This window comes from Hyperolius riggenbachi, chromosome 8 (genome assembly GCF_040937935.1).
Source record: "Hyperolius riggenbachi isolate aHypRig1 chromosome 8, aHypRig1.pri, whole genome shotgun sequence".
Classification (NCBI taxonomy): domain Eukaryota; kingdom Metazoa; phylum Chordata; class Amphibia; order Anura; family Hyperoliidae; genus Hyperolius; species Hyperolius riggenbachi.
Window position 1 is genome coordinate 143,769,237 of NC_090653.1, and position 13,338 is coordinate 143,782,574.

General features: G+C 42.6%; 1 protein-coding gene across 1 annotated transcript in view; it reads left to right on the forward strand.

Annotated features, from left to right (window-relative positions):
• Nucleotides 1-13,338, forward strand: part of THOC2 (THO complex subunit 2) — a 202,565-nt gene that overhangs the window by 115,326 nt on the left and 73,901 nt on the right. The window contains exons 27-29 of the mRNA XM_068251182.1: nucleotides 8,297-8,428; nucleotides 11,290-11,474; nucleotides 12,176-12,360. Of these exons, the coding sequence (XP_068107283.1) occupies nucleotides 8,297-8,428; nucleotides 11,290-11,474; nucleotides 12,176-12,360 (502 nt within the window). The remainder of the gene's footprint in view (nucleotides 1-8,296; nucleotides 8,429-11,289; nucleotides 11,475-12,175; nucleotides 12,361-13,338) is intronic.

Consider the following 13,338-nt stretch of genomic DNA (forward strand, 5'->3'; position numbering starts at 1 on the left):
ACTTACAAGTCGGCGGTAACTAAACTGCACTGCAGCAGGAGAACAGAGGATCATAGAGGAACAGCGCGGGGCAAGACTGCTGCAGGGAGCTTGGGGAAGCCCCAGGTAAGTGAAACTGTTTTGTTTTTCAGGAATCATCAGTTCCACTTTAAGCCTAGTCCAACATACATTATTTTTGAAGATATGTGAATGTTTGGGATCTTAAATTTGGTGTACGTTTCTGTCTTACTCGTTTTGGGGCACCGAGGTGTCCCCTTTATCAAGGCACAGGAAACAAAATGTCAGTTTTCTCTTGCAATCTGATCCTTATTTATGGTAGTAAAGGTATTGTTTGCAAGGTTGGCCCTACACCTAATAGTAGTTGGTAGTCTTTACACAAGGGGCTATCATTTGCATGCTTGCTGTCTTTTGCATAGCACTTCGCAGTCTGTAAGTAGAAGAGATGCCGAGGCATCAATAGAATAGATTTTTTTTCTATGCCATTGACAGCTGGCCTACGCATGGAGGATGCCTGAGGGGGCATTGATGGTTGCTGAATATAGCTTAGCCTATTCGCTATGCTTAATGCCACTTCCATCCTACCGAGTATGCTCAATGTGTCTGCCATTCTACCTGCTAAACACAGAACCTGTTATTGACATTTACCGATCTACAGTTGCATAGATTGAAAAGACACGTCAACGAATTTCAGCACTGCGTGAGCCGTTCCACCCATTTATTTACTCATCTTTTCATCTATTTACGGTTTAGCTTCTGCTGTCCTTGATTAAAAGCACAATCTATCGAGTCACGGGAAACAAAGAGAAGGCTACAGAGTTTGCAGCTTATAGAAACTGCCGAATTCTGCAGCGCATTCTTTCATGGGTTATATAGATTAAAGATGAAATGGTGTATTTTAATTTGTTTTAGTACTATTTTTTTTTTTTCTTAATTCAGATATTGATATATTTCTTTGGAGTGCCATGTGTATTTTTTTTACTGGCGTTTTTTTAGTACAGTAAAACCTTGGATTGCAATAACTTAATTTAAGAGCGCTTTGCAAGACAAGCAAAAATTGTTATGAATTTTTGATATGATATACAAGCAACATCGTCATAAACAAGCAAAGAATGTATACATACGTCACATCATCACAATTGAGCCGGTGGTTCTTCTCTTTGACGCTGCAGGATTGTACTTCATCTTAGTGTAGGAACTGTACAGTGTCATATTTGCGTGACATTTTTAAAAGGCAAAAGTCGGCCCGTTCACACTTACAAATCACCAAACGCTAGTGTTTTACACCTGTGATTTTTCCGTGATTTAACATTGAAAAAAATCACTGGACACTTCCATGATTGCAGTTCACACTTTAATAGCACTGTACCGCGATTGCTCCAGAATCTACTCAAAACTGCTGCAGGTAACTCATTTGCAATTGGCGCTATTCGCAAAACGCCCGCGATTGGCACCAATCACGGCAGTGAGAACACTGCTATAAGGTATAATAGCACTAGTGTTTTTAAAAAACAATAGCGCTTTGATGATTAGCAAGAATCGCCCGCTAATTGCCCTAGTGTGAGTGGGCCCTAACCATCATTGGATATCTTCCTTGTTAAAGGCACACACACAAAAAAAGTTGAAATTAGCCAACAGATGTCAATGATTCTGTTATAGCCAATTTATTTATTTTTTATATTTTACTTAGTACAGTACTTGGTATTAAATATTTTTCTGTGAATGTTTTTGGATTGTGGAATAAATCTGAATTTCTATTAATCGTTATGGGGAAATTTGCTTTGATATAACAGTGCTTTGGATTACAAGCATGTTTCTTGAATTAATTGTGCTTTAACACTTTTCCACTGTATATGCAGGAATCAACCTAAGGTTCCACTGTACATGCAGGAATTTTATCTTGCTGCACTGCTGCAATATACATCATAAGCAGAGAATCATATTGTTAACTATGGGCTTATCCGTACTACACAAGAGTAAAATAAAAATCCATTAGAAACTTGGCCGTTTTGCCATCTAGAAAATTCAGTCATTCAACATATAGCTTACATATACATGCTAGCCTGCATGGATTTGATGTCACGTGGTAGGCGGGGCAAGCAGCGCCAACAGAAGTATTGTCCATCGGTCGGACGAGATGATCCGCCTGGCGGGTTGCTGGCTAACTGGCGGTCCCTTGTCAGGGGCTGCTGTACAAACACAGTATTATCACCAGAGGCGGTTTTTATCAGCTGCCTAAATGGGCCCATATACTGGTCAATTTCAGGAATCGATCGATCGTAAATCGATTCGATCTATCGATTTGCGGCCGATTTCGATCGATTTGATGGAAAATCTAGGTTGATCTTCCACTGGCAGATCGATGGCCCATAGAGTTGCATTGGATCTAATGGTCCAATAATGCATTTAAATAGTTTTCCAATAGATTTCATTCTGATTTCATTCTATTGGAAATCTGTTCCTAGTGTGTGGCACACATCGAATAGATTCCTGTCATATTCGATTTGACAGCAAAAACAACAGAAGTGGAGGAGCACCCATGCAAAAGGATATGGGGTGTGCCGTAGCTTTAAGACCACTGTACCAATGATCCAAAGATGCAGATCCAGACGAAGCAGGCACCACCTTCAGTAAATAATTAGCTCTTTATTGAAAAAGTCATAAAAAATGACAAGTCATCGGTAAAAAATGGCTTTAGCGGCTGACAGCCCGCTGTTTCAAGCTCAGTAGCTCTTTTTCAAAGCCAGAAGCCATACAAACAAGTAGAGGAACAACTCCTCCTTAAATAGGAACTATACAAGTAATTAGCCAATCAATTTAAAATCTGGCTGGCCAATGGGAGCACTCAGGAGGGCTGTGGACCTGATGGGAACTGAAAAGAATGACATCACCAAAAACACACCTCCCAGACTTGCCAACGCCTAGCGCATGCGTATACAACCGTCCGCATGCGGAAAAACGTACGCATTATACGCGGAAAATCATCCAGACGGCAAAATCATACGTACGTATAAGAAGGTCCGCATGCGTAAAATTGTACGCGTCTGACGCGTAAAAACCGTACGCGTTTAACGCTGAAAATTTCACTAACATGCGTCAATATAGCCGCAAAGAAGATAGTAAGTGAAATTTAAAGATATAGCAGCGGTATACAAAAGTGCCTGGGGACCACCAAAAGCGTCATCACAAACATGAAACGGTCACCACAACCAAGTGTGACAATATGCAATGACAACAAAAGGGTGTCCCCAGAGCAAACAACAACCGCCTATACTTACAAAGAGGCAAGATACCACACATTGCTATGCGTTCAGCAAGACACATGGGAGTTTTCCTAAAAAAGAAAAAATTAGAAACAACACTAGAAAAAATGAGGGGAACACAGCCGTCCCAAGATTATCACACAGGCCAACCAGTAGGAGAAACAGTAAGCAGAGAAAGACAATCACAAAGGATAACTCATATACAGAAACTGAGATCATATTCTCGATTTAACCCACCCAACCCCATAACATTAAGTTTTCGAATCCACCATGCTTCCCTACGTGCCAATTCAGCCTTCCTATTCAATCTACCCCGCCAATCATAAGGTACACTATCTATAACCTGCACCTTCATCTGTGCCACACCATGTCGAGCTGTTGAAAAATGAGACGACACAGCCTGTGTCGTATCATGATTCCAGATTGCTGATTTATGCGATGCCATTCTGTCTCGTAAGGGTTGTGTGGTCATTCCGACATATCCAAGGCCGCACAGACATTTAATTAGATAAACTACATAAGTGGAGTCGCAAGAATAGCGACCTCTAACAGTATATTGTGTGCCCTTGCATGGATGAGTGAATGTACCACCTTTTGCTATGTGGCTGCACAAATGGCAGCTTAAACAGGGAAAAGTACCAATTCTTGAACCAGTGGATAATGGATTAACAATCATGGAAGAACTCAATGAATTACAGCTACGTTGTCTAAATACTTTATCACGAATGGTGGGGACCTTTTTGAACGAAAGCAAAGGAGGATAGCGGAACTCCGGTATCCGGGGGAAGGCTCCTTGCAAAAGGTGCCAATGTTTTCTAACAATACTGCCCATTTGTTGACTACAGGCTGAATAAGTTGACACAAAGGGCATACGAAATTGTTTCTGAGTTTTTTTAGAACGACATGAGTTAGGGGACAGAGTATGTTCTGGGTAACCTCTTGCTCTAAATTTGGTTTTAATTCGCTCTTTATGGGTTTCTAAAGAATCTTGATCAGATACTATTCTCTCTACTCGTGTAATTTGTCCCTGAGGGATTGCATTCTTTACCGAGGGTGGGTGGAAACTTTGATAGTGAAGAAGGGAATTTCTATCAGTGGGTTTAGTATAAAGGGTGGTAGTCAGTCTACCCGACTGCATAATCACCCTTGTGTCCAGAAATATTGCCTCATCTAAACTGCCATTTACAGTCAATCTAATTGCCGGACAACTAGCAGCCAAAGAGGATACAAATTCTGTCAGGGTCGAATGTGGCCCCGCCCACAAACAAAAAATATCGTCAATATAACGGAACCAACATTTGGCATGTTGATGAAAAAAGGGGGTGGGTGGGTATAATATTCGATTTGACAGGCATCTGACAAAAAAATCTATCTCATGGTCGAAGCTGCTGCAAATCTTTAAGTGTATGGCCACCTTAAAGCTGGCCATACACTAGGCCGATTCCCGCGAGATCGACAGCAGATTTGATCACTGGGATCGAATCTGCTGTCACATCGTTCCCACTACACGCCGAATTTCGATCTATTTCGTCCGATTCCGTCGATCACTCCATGCGGAAAATTACCGTCGATCGCCCGCGGGTAGGGAGCGCGTCGCTAGCGGCGTTCGAGTGCCCGACGACCGACGCAATAGAGCCCGCATACATTACCTGCTCCACCGGCGCGACTCACCCCGGTCACCGCTGCTCCGTCTCCGCGCTGGTCTACCGGTCTTCACTTCTTCCTGCCCGGTAGGAAGTTTAAACAGTAGAGGGCGCTCTACTGTTTAAACTTCCTGCCAGGCAGGAAGAAGTGAAGCATGCCGGGGCCGGAGACCAGAGCGGAGACGGAGCAGCGGTGACCGGGGGCAGTCGAGCCGGCCGGAGCAGGTAATGTATGCGGGCGGGGGGAGCGGCGGCAGCACCACCACAGATTGTGAACGCTTTCAGGCTGAAATCGGTTCACAATCTGTTTGCTGTAAAGGTAGCCATACGATCCCTCTCTGATCAGATTCGATCAGAGAGGGATCTATCTGTTGGTCGAATTTGATGGCAAATCGACCAGTGTATGGCTACCTTTAGTGTAGTGGGCTTAAAAATAACTACAAAGGTGATAACTTAAAGACTGGAGTGATAAGATACCACACGGTAATAAGGCAAGCTTTGGGTTTTTTTTAGTAAATAAAAGGTGGCCATACACCTGTCAATCTTCTACCAGATAAACCACCATATAGATCCCTCTTTGATCGAATCTATTCAGAGAGGGATCTATTGCCTGCCCACAAACTGCAGACAGATTTCCAATAGATTTCAGCATGAACTATAATGGAAATTGTCCTAGCGTCGCCACCTCAAGTACCGGTAGATAGTGACATGTAAATAACTCTGGGTTGGTGTAATGCTAGGTATACACCATACAATTTTGTATTAGATAGGTGGTTCAATAGATAATTTCCATCATGTCCGTTATTTCCAATCATTTTTTCTGGTCGATTTTTCATAGAAGTGAATGGAAATTGATAAGAAAAGATAAGAGAATCGAGCGGAAAATTGACCGAAAAAATGCATAGTGTGTACCTGGCATTAATGTTTATGCTAATTGTCTGCAAACTAATTCAGCTTACAAAATGGATTAATCAAATATTGTTGCTGTGGTGATAGTTCAGTTACCGTATATACTCAACCATAAGTCTAGAAATTTAGGTCTGACTCCCTAAATAAAAGTAAAGTGGTCGACTTATACATGAGTCATGGGCAGTATGTACTATTAATGTAAAGGTAGTTATACCGCTCAACCCCCAGTATTGGACTGTGCTGGATCCCAGAAGCTTGATTCCAAACAACTGTAAAATGACAAAGATGGCCCGCAACTTGTCCACTAGTTGTGGTGACTTTATTAAGGACGTATCCAGCAACACAAAGCCAACATGTTTTGGACCAGAAGGTCCTTACTCATGGCTAAAAGGTACCAGGTTTTAGCCATGAGTAAGGACCTTCTTGTCTGAAACATGTTGGCTTTGTGTTGCTGGATACGTCCTTAATAAAGTCACCACAACTAGTGGACCATCTTTGTCTTTTTACACATGTACTATTAATGACATTCCCATTTGCAGCAATACCCAGTGGTGAGTGACACGTTCTTGATAAAGGAAGTGCCAAGAAAACAGGTCTGAAAGTCCTGTACACCACAATTAAGAAGGATATGGGCAGCAGTAAAAATACTGGGCTGCAGGAAGGGGGGCAAATAATTGCAACACTTGGGGGGCCTGGAGAAATTATTAGCTGCACTTAAAGGGAAGGTTCAGGGAGGGTGGGTACAAAATAAAAATCAATTTCCACTTACCTGGGGCTTCCTCCAGCCCGTGGCAGGCAGGAGGTGCCCTCGCCGCCGCTCCGCAGGCTCCCGGTGGTCTCCGGTGGCGCGCCCGACCTGGCCAGGCCGGCTGCCAGGTCGGGCTCTTCTGCGCTCCAAGTCCTGGTACTTCTGCGTCCCACGCCGGCGCTCTGACGTCATCGGACGTCCTCCGGGCTCTACTGCGCATGCGCAGTAGTTCTGCGCATGCGCAATAGAGCCCGGAGGACGTCCGATGACGTCAGAGCGCCGGCGTGGGACGCAGAAGTACCAGGACTTGGAGCGCAGAAGAGCCCGACCTGGCAGCCGGCCGGGCCAGGTCGGGCGCGCCACCGGAGACCACCGGGAGCCTGCGGAGCGGCGGCGAGGGCACCTTCTGCCTGCCACGGGCTGGAGGAAGCCCCAGGTAAGTGGAAATTGATTTTGATTTTTTACCCACCCTCCCTGAACCTTCCCTTTAAGGGACAGGAGGTTAATGGCTGCAATACTTTATACAGTGCAGTCATTAACGCCTCCTGGCCCCCAAGTGCAGCTGTTAATTCTTCCTGGTCTCCAAGTGCAGCCATTAACATTGCTGAGTAGACTTATACTTAAGTCAATAAAAAATTCCAGCTTGAGAGGGTCAGATATTTGAGTCGACTTATACACAAGGATATATGGTAATTCCAAAGTAACAAAGTGGGATCTAGAAATTGAAGCAGCACATGCTTTCCTTTTCTTTGTGACAAATGCAATGGTTTTTTACAGAACTTTTTATCCGTGTGCATTGTGCTGTGTAACACATGAAAAATGGTGTACCTGAATTTGGATTATGAGCCTTTTGTGAGTTGAGAGTTTAGCGTCTTCCCCGTTCATCGACCATTTGGTTGAAGATAAACGATCCTCTTTATTCCTGGCCTCATGAATGAGGATAGATTGTTGGATCTGTATCCTAAAATAAGTGATGACAGCTGACTCCGGCTCCATGGGTCGGCCACTCTTTGGGATATGGCATTAAGAGCGGTTGTGCTAGTGAAGGCTATGAGTAATTCAGTGTAAACCGCCTATGCTGGGTGCAGCACTCCGTCACATGTCAGTATACATTGACTGCTTCATCCCTGCAAGAGAACATTTATCTCTGTGCTGGTTGCTTTTCCACAAAGCGCTCAGACATGACCCCAGATACTCTCCAGCAAGAACATTTCATTCTAGCTGTCAGAATGCTAACTTGAGGAAAAGTTTCAGTGATTAATCTTAGCAGACTAGAACATTTCCAAAGAAGCCTCGCATTTTGAAGTCTGGAAGTTGAATTTTCTTTTATTTGTGTAAACAAGTTTGTGCGGCTCTCCCTAGAGTGGTTGGCTGTGTGTGAGCCCAGGGCTGGAAGGAGAGCAGCATCTGCTGTCGCTGCAGCATGTTGTGCTTCTGTGCCTAGCACTGCCACTGCACCTCATTAACCTCATCTGTTAGTGACACAGGCCAATTTGTATTCGCGGTATGCTGAGGAGCTCTCTAAATGCCAGCCCGTGTGTGTGCTGCGAAATTTCCTAATCCTGTGAGCTCGCCGTCCAGTCATTCATGAGCAGCACGCTATTAAATGCCTGCTGACAGGATGGAACGCTCTCAGCGCCCGTGAATCATTAAGACGCACAAACGTCTTAGTTTTTTATTACTTTGCTTCTTTCTGTATTAATATTTAAAGCAACTTTATTTTTTTTCTATTCCAGGACTGTGGAAGCTATCCAGGATTTGTCACAATATTAAGGGCGTCGAACTTTGATGGTGGTAACAAGGCTGACCAGTTGGATTATGAGAATTTCCGTCACGTGGTTCACAAGTGGCATTATAAATTAACAAAGGTAATTTTAGGTTTAAAATAAAATCTGGATTTTTTTTTTTAAAGCACCACTATCGTAAAAATTTGTAACAAGTATAATACACTTGTACGCTTTTATTTATTTATTGTATTTATAAATCGCCAACATATTACGCAGCGCTGGACATTAGTTTAGGTTACAGACAGTATTTAGGGGTGACATACAGCAATATGACAATACAGGAATACAAGAAAGACTAGATCATGCAGCACAGTATGAGTACAAGGTAATGCTTAGTCAGTCACTGGATGGGAGCATGGAGATTAGGCTTGAGTTCACTCAAATGCAAAGCATGGGTTCACAGTAATCGAGGTGCATGATCAGGTAGGAAACAAAAGGAGGAGGACCCTGCACAAAGGCTTACAATCTAGAGGGAGAGGTAGGTACACGAAAGGTAGGGGACCATAGTTCAGCTGCAGGTTTAGAGCACTTGTGAGGGGTGGTAGGCCAGAGGAGGAGGGGGCTGCCCTAATGAGTGGAGGCAGGGAGTTCCATACATACTTATAAATATCATAATTCTGTGATAACAAGTGCATTTTTTTTTCAAAAACACCTTGCAGTTTTTGAGAAAAACAATTGAAAAAAATCTAAGAAAAAAACAGTAAAATTAAATTTTCAAGCAGTACACTGGAGGACAGAGGTGACATAGTTTGGGGGGGGGGGGGGGGGGACTCTGGAAGCACAGAGTAGGTACAGGAGACAGAGATGGTACAGTGTTTTGACTTAAAACGGATTTAGGTAAAGAACAGACGTACAGCCCCTATCTCATTCGTTAATCGGGGACAACCTGTATTAAGCTTAAGCCCAGGTTCCAGCAGTTGCAAAACCTCAACTATGACATGTTCATCTGTTGTCAACATTGTGTGTGTTTATAAACGTCTAAGTAATCATTTTATATAGATTTTCCAAATTTCACATTTCTTTGGTACAAACCTCCAGAATTCTGATACCAGTAATTGTAATAGCTGTTGGGTTTACTATAATAGTGTTACTGCTGTTGGACTGCACAGCATGATGGTAGCTGAGAATATGGTTAGCCGTTGGTGGTTTCTTATGAGCCAGAGCTCAGCAACTCACCTGAAACCAGTTTTGTAACAGTGAGCTGCAGCTTGAAAACTACAACCCATTCAGAGTGGGAAGCATGTAGTGGGGCTGTTGACTGTACGCTCTTTGTGCCTCTTTTTAGATTATTTAATCAGTATAGCCATGTGGCTACTTCATTACAGCTGAAATGTGTTGCAGTAGATTAGAGTGACCTGTCAAGGTGTATTCAGGGGTATTTCTTAAATGCCTGGACCTTGGTTTCAAACTTCTATAACAGAATAATACAAGGACCATATCGCATGTACAACAATGTTTTTTTGCATTGGGCAATGCCCGTGAGTGGAACCGCCTATCTCTGCCACTTGAAAACGCATCCATATGCGTTTTCAAGTCCGCTAAAAAAGAGGAAGAGTATTTGGCCCAAAATGACAAAAGTGCACCTGGTTTAAGTTTCAAAACAAGTCATAATTTATTAAAGGGCACAACTCAAAATGAATATAAAAAAACTTTTAGGCAAAAAATAAAATTAAAAATAATTTCAGTGGGGTTCTGTCATAAAATACAATATCACTTACCAATAACCACGTATTGCAAAAAGATGTGTATATATATATGTGTGTGTGTGTGTGTGTGTGTGTGTGTGTGTGTGTGTGTGTGTGTGTGTGTATATATATGTATATATATATATATATATATATATATATATATATAATGTGTGTGTGTGTGTGTGTGTGTGTGTGTGTGTGTGTGTGTGTGTGTGTGTGTGTGTGTGTGTGTGTGTGTGTGTATCTGGAATTTCAGAAAATTTGTAGATTATCAATAAGAACGCACTGTATCCAAACATGACTGCAATCTCATGGTACTAAAATAATGAATCCCATGTGCAGATTTTTGTAAAATATAATGTGTGTAATGCATTCAGTACAAATATACCGTATCCAAGCAACAACCATTACATGGTGTTTTTGTGATTGGAAAAAAAAGCATCACAAGAATACACATAAACAGACAGTGAATTTGATATCTTTCCTTTGTCGTATATAAAAATTTTTACCCCCGGTGTTATGCTAGGTACATACCATACAATTTTTTTGTTAGATTTTCTCTTAAGCCTCATCTACATGCATAGATCGTTCTCAATTAGCCGCCGGATCGCCTCTTCCGCGTACCCGCCGCGTCCCCGCTCGCCGCATACGATTCACCGCCGGCGCCGCTTATCTTCCGCTCGATTCCCTGCCATTGTCCCCTCGCGGGGAGCGAGTAGGGAATCGGCGGAAGCAAGATCCGTCCTGTTGGATCTTATCAATCGAGCCGCATCAGTGGCTCGATTGATAAGGAGCATCGCGGCCGCATCTACGTGTGTAGATGCGGCTTTAGATTTACCTGCCAGATAGCTTTTTTCCATGTTGTAGGTAAATCTAACAGAATAATCTAACAGAAAAGTGTATGGTGTGTACCTAGCATTACTGTATGTTGAATGTAGAATGTGTGAATGAATAATCCACCCTGGAAAGAGCCCATGTTGGGAAATTCTGGTAAAGAACCCGACCTCTTCTAAGGTCTCTAAGCTGAGTAGCCAGAAAACCCTATCAAATATGAGGATAGCTTCTAAACTTGTCGGCTAATGTTCCAGCTCGGTGAGAGTGATATTGCATGATGTATTGTAGGAAGTTACACATCAAGGTTTAGTTGTGCAAGTCCAGAAGATGAAGTAAACTATTTAGGCACTTTTTTTTTTTTTTTTTTTTTTTGAAATTTCAGTCACATTCACTCATAGTTTTAACCTCTCTTTTTTACAGGCCTCCGTTCATTGCCTTGAAACGGGCGAGTTTACACACATTAGGAATATTCTAATTGTATTGACCAAAATTCTACCGTGGTATCCCAAAGTCCTGAATCTGGGACAGGCTCTGGAACGAAGGGTGCACAAAATCTGTCAGGAAGAGAAGGAGAAACGACCTGATCTATATGCATTGGCCATGGGGTAAAATACGCGTGAAAGGCGCATTCTGAAAGCGTATAAATGCTTTACCATCTCTATTTTGTTAATATATGGAAAATCTGCTGTGGACAGGATTCTCTATCACCCTGGAAAGTTCTATTTTAGAAGCTATTTGTTGAGATGATTCCTATTTAGAAATTGTGGTCTTTTGTATGTTAACCACAAATAGATACCTTTGTATGATAGTAAAGCTAGCGATTTGGCATACTGCAGCAAATCTGTCCTTTCTTGCTCGCTGTACACCCCCACACACACACACACACACACACACACACACCCCACTGCTAAAGCTACATTGTATGCAGTTGTATTTTGAGTTCCTTTTCCTCTGCACAAGTCTGTTAGTCCCAGAAGTTATTTAAATTGTAGTTTCCTTTATTGCTTTGTGGTGCAATTGAAGCTTTCCAGGGTGAAAACATCTTGTCTTTGAGTTTATTGCAAACACTGAAATTTGATTCATATTTTATGAATGTCTACTATAACTGCTGTGTGCAGCCTCACAGCTACACCTAGAAGGAAACTTTTAGGGGCCTTTTTTCACATCACTCTGGGTGCAGTGAGCTATTTATTTCTGAACACGGTTCTCCTCATAAGCCAGGGAATGGTCACAAAGCTTCACAGGGTTTCTGTTGTGTTTACTATTTGGTTTTCTTGTTGTGTTTAACATTGTGTGCGAATTGCAGCTACTCTGGACAGTTGAAAAGCAGGAAACCTTTCATGGTACCGGAGAATGAATTTCATCACAAAGATGCCCCTGCCAGGAGTGTTATTCCAGCTGCGGTACAGAATGGCCCAGGCACGGTCAGTCAGTCTGCATCTGTCCTGCTGAATGCAGCTAAGACTGAAGAAAGCACTGCTGAGGATGCTGGTTAGTAATGAACTTTCATAGGATTTCTAATACAGTCAGTGTAAGGACATCAATTCAGATGTCAGACTCAGTCATTGCTTAAGTTATAGCAGACTTAAAGTGCCTTCAGTAAAAATTACATGCTCTGTCTAAATGATGGAGAATTTGGAGGGTGATGGAGTTAAATACTTACCTGTCCTGGCGTCATCCCTGCAGGCAGGTGATTGCTCCACCCCTCCTCGGAAGTGGGCCTGTATTTTTTCAAAATACCTGCCGACGCTCTTGCTACGCCCATCTACGTAGCTGCGGGAACGCAAAGGAGCGTTTCTGAAGAGCTTAAGCAGTCTTCAGAAACATGGGCGTGACTGCATTACCTAGGAGGGGGCGGAGCATCATCTGTGACCCAGAGACGTTGGTCCAGGTAAGTATTTAATGCTAACATAACAGGCTCTGTCATTTTTACCTCAAGTATGAAGCTGCAGAACCACAATTACTACAGCAGATTGAAAAAGCTGCAAGTAAAAATGAGGTCAAATTTATGGGTGACTTCAACTTTCCAGACATTGACTGGAATATTGAGGCTACCCATTCTGATAAAAGCAGCAGATTTCTGGCATCACTACAGGACAGTTACCTGATTTAAATGGTAACAGAACCAACTAGGGGGAATGTGTTACTGGATTTGATCATTTCTGATAGACAAGATAATGTATCAAATGTGCAGGTTCAAGAACATTTTGGGAAATAGTGGTCACAACATGAGAACGTTTGATCTGGTGACTGATGAGCTGCGGGGCACCAGGACCACTATGAATTTTAGAAAAGCAAAGTTCAATCAAATTAGGCAGGCACTAAGTTTGGTGAACTGGGATAATGTGCTACAAGGGGAGGACACTGAAGGGAAATGGCAAGCTTTTAAACCTATTCTCAATCAATATTGTAGTATGTATATCCCATATGGAAACAAAATGTCTAGGAATAAAGGCCTCTATGGATGAA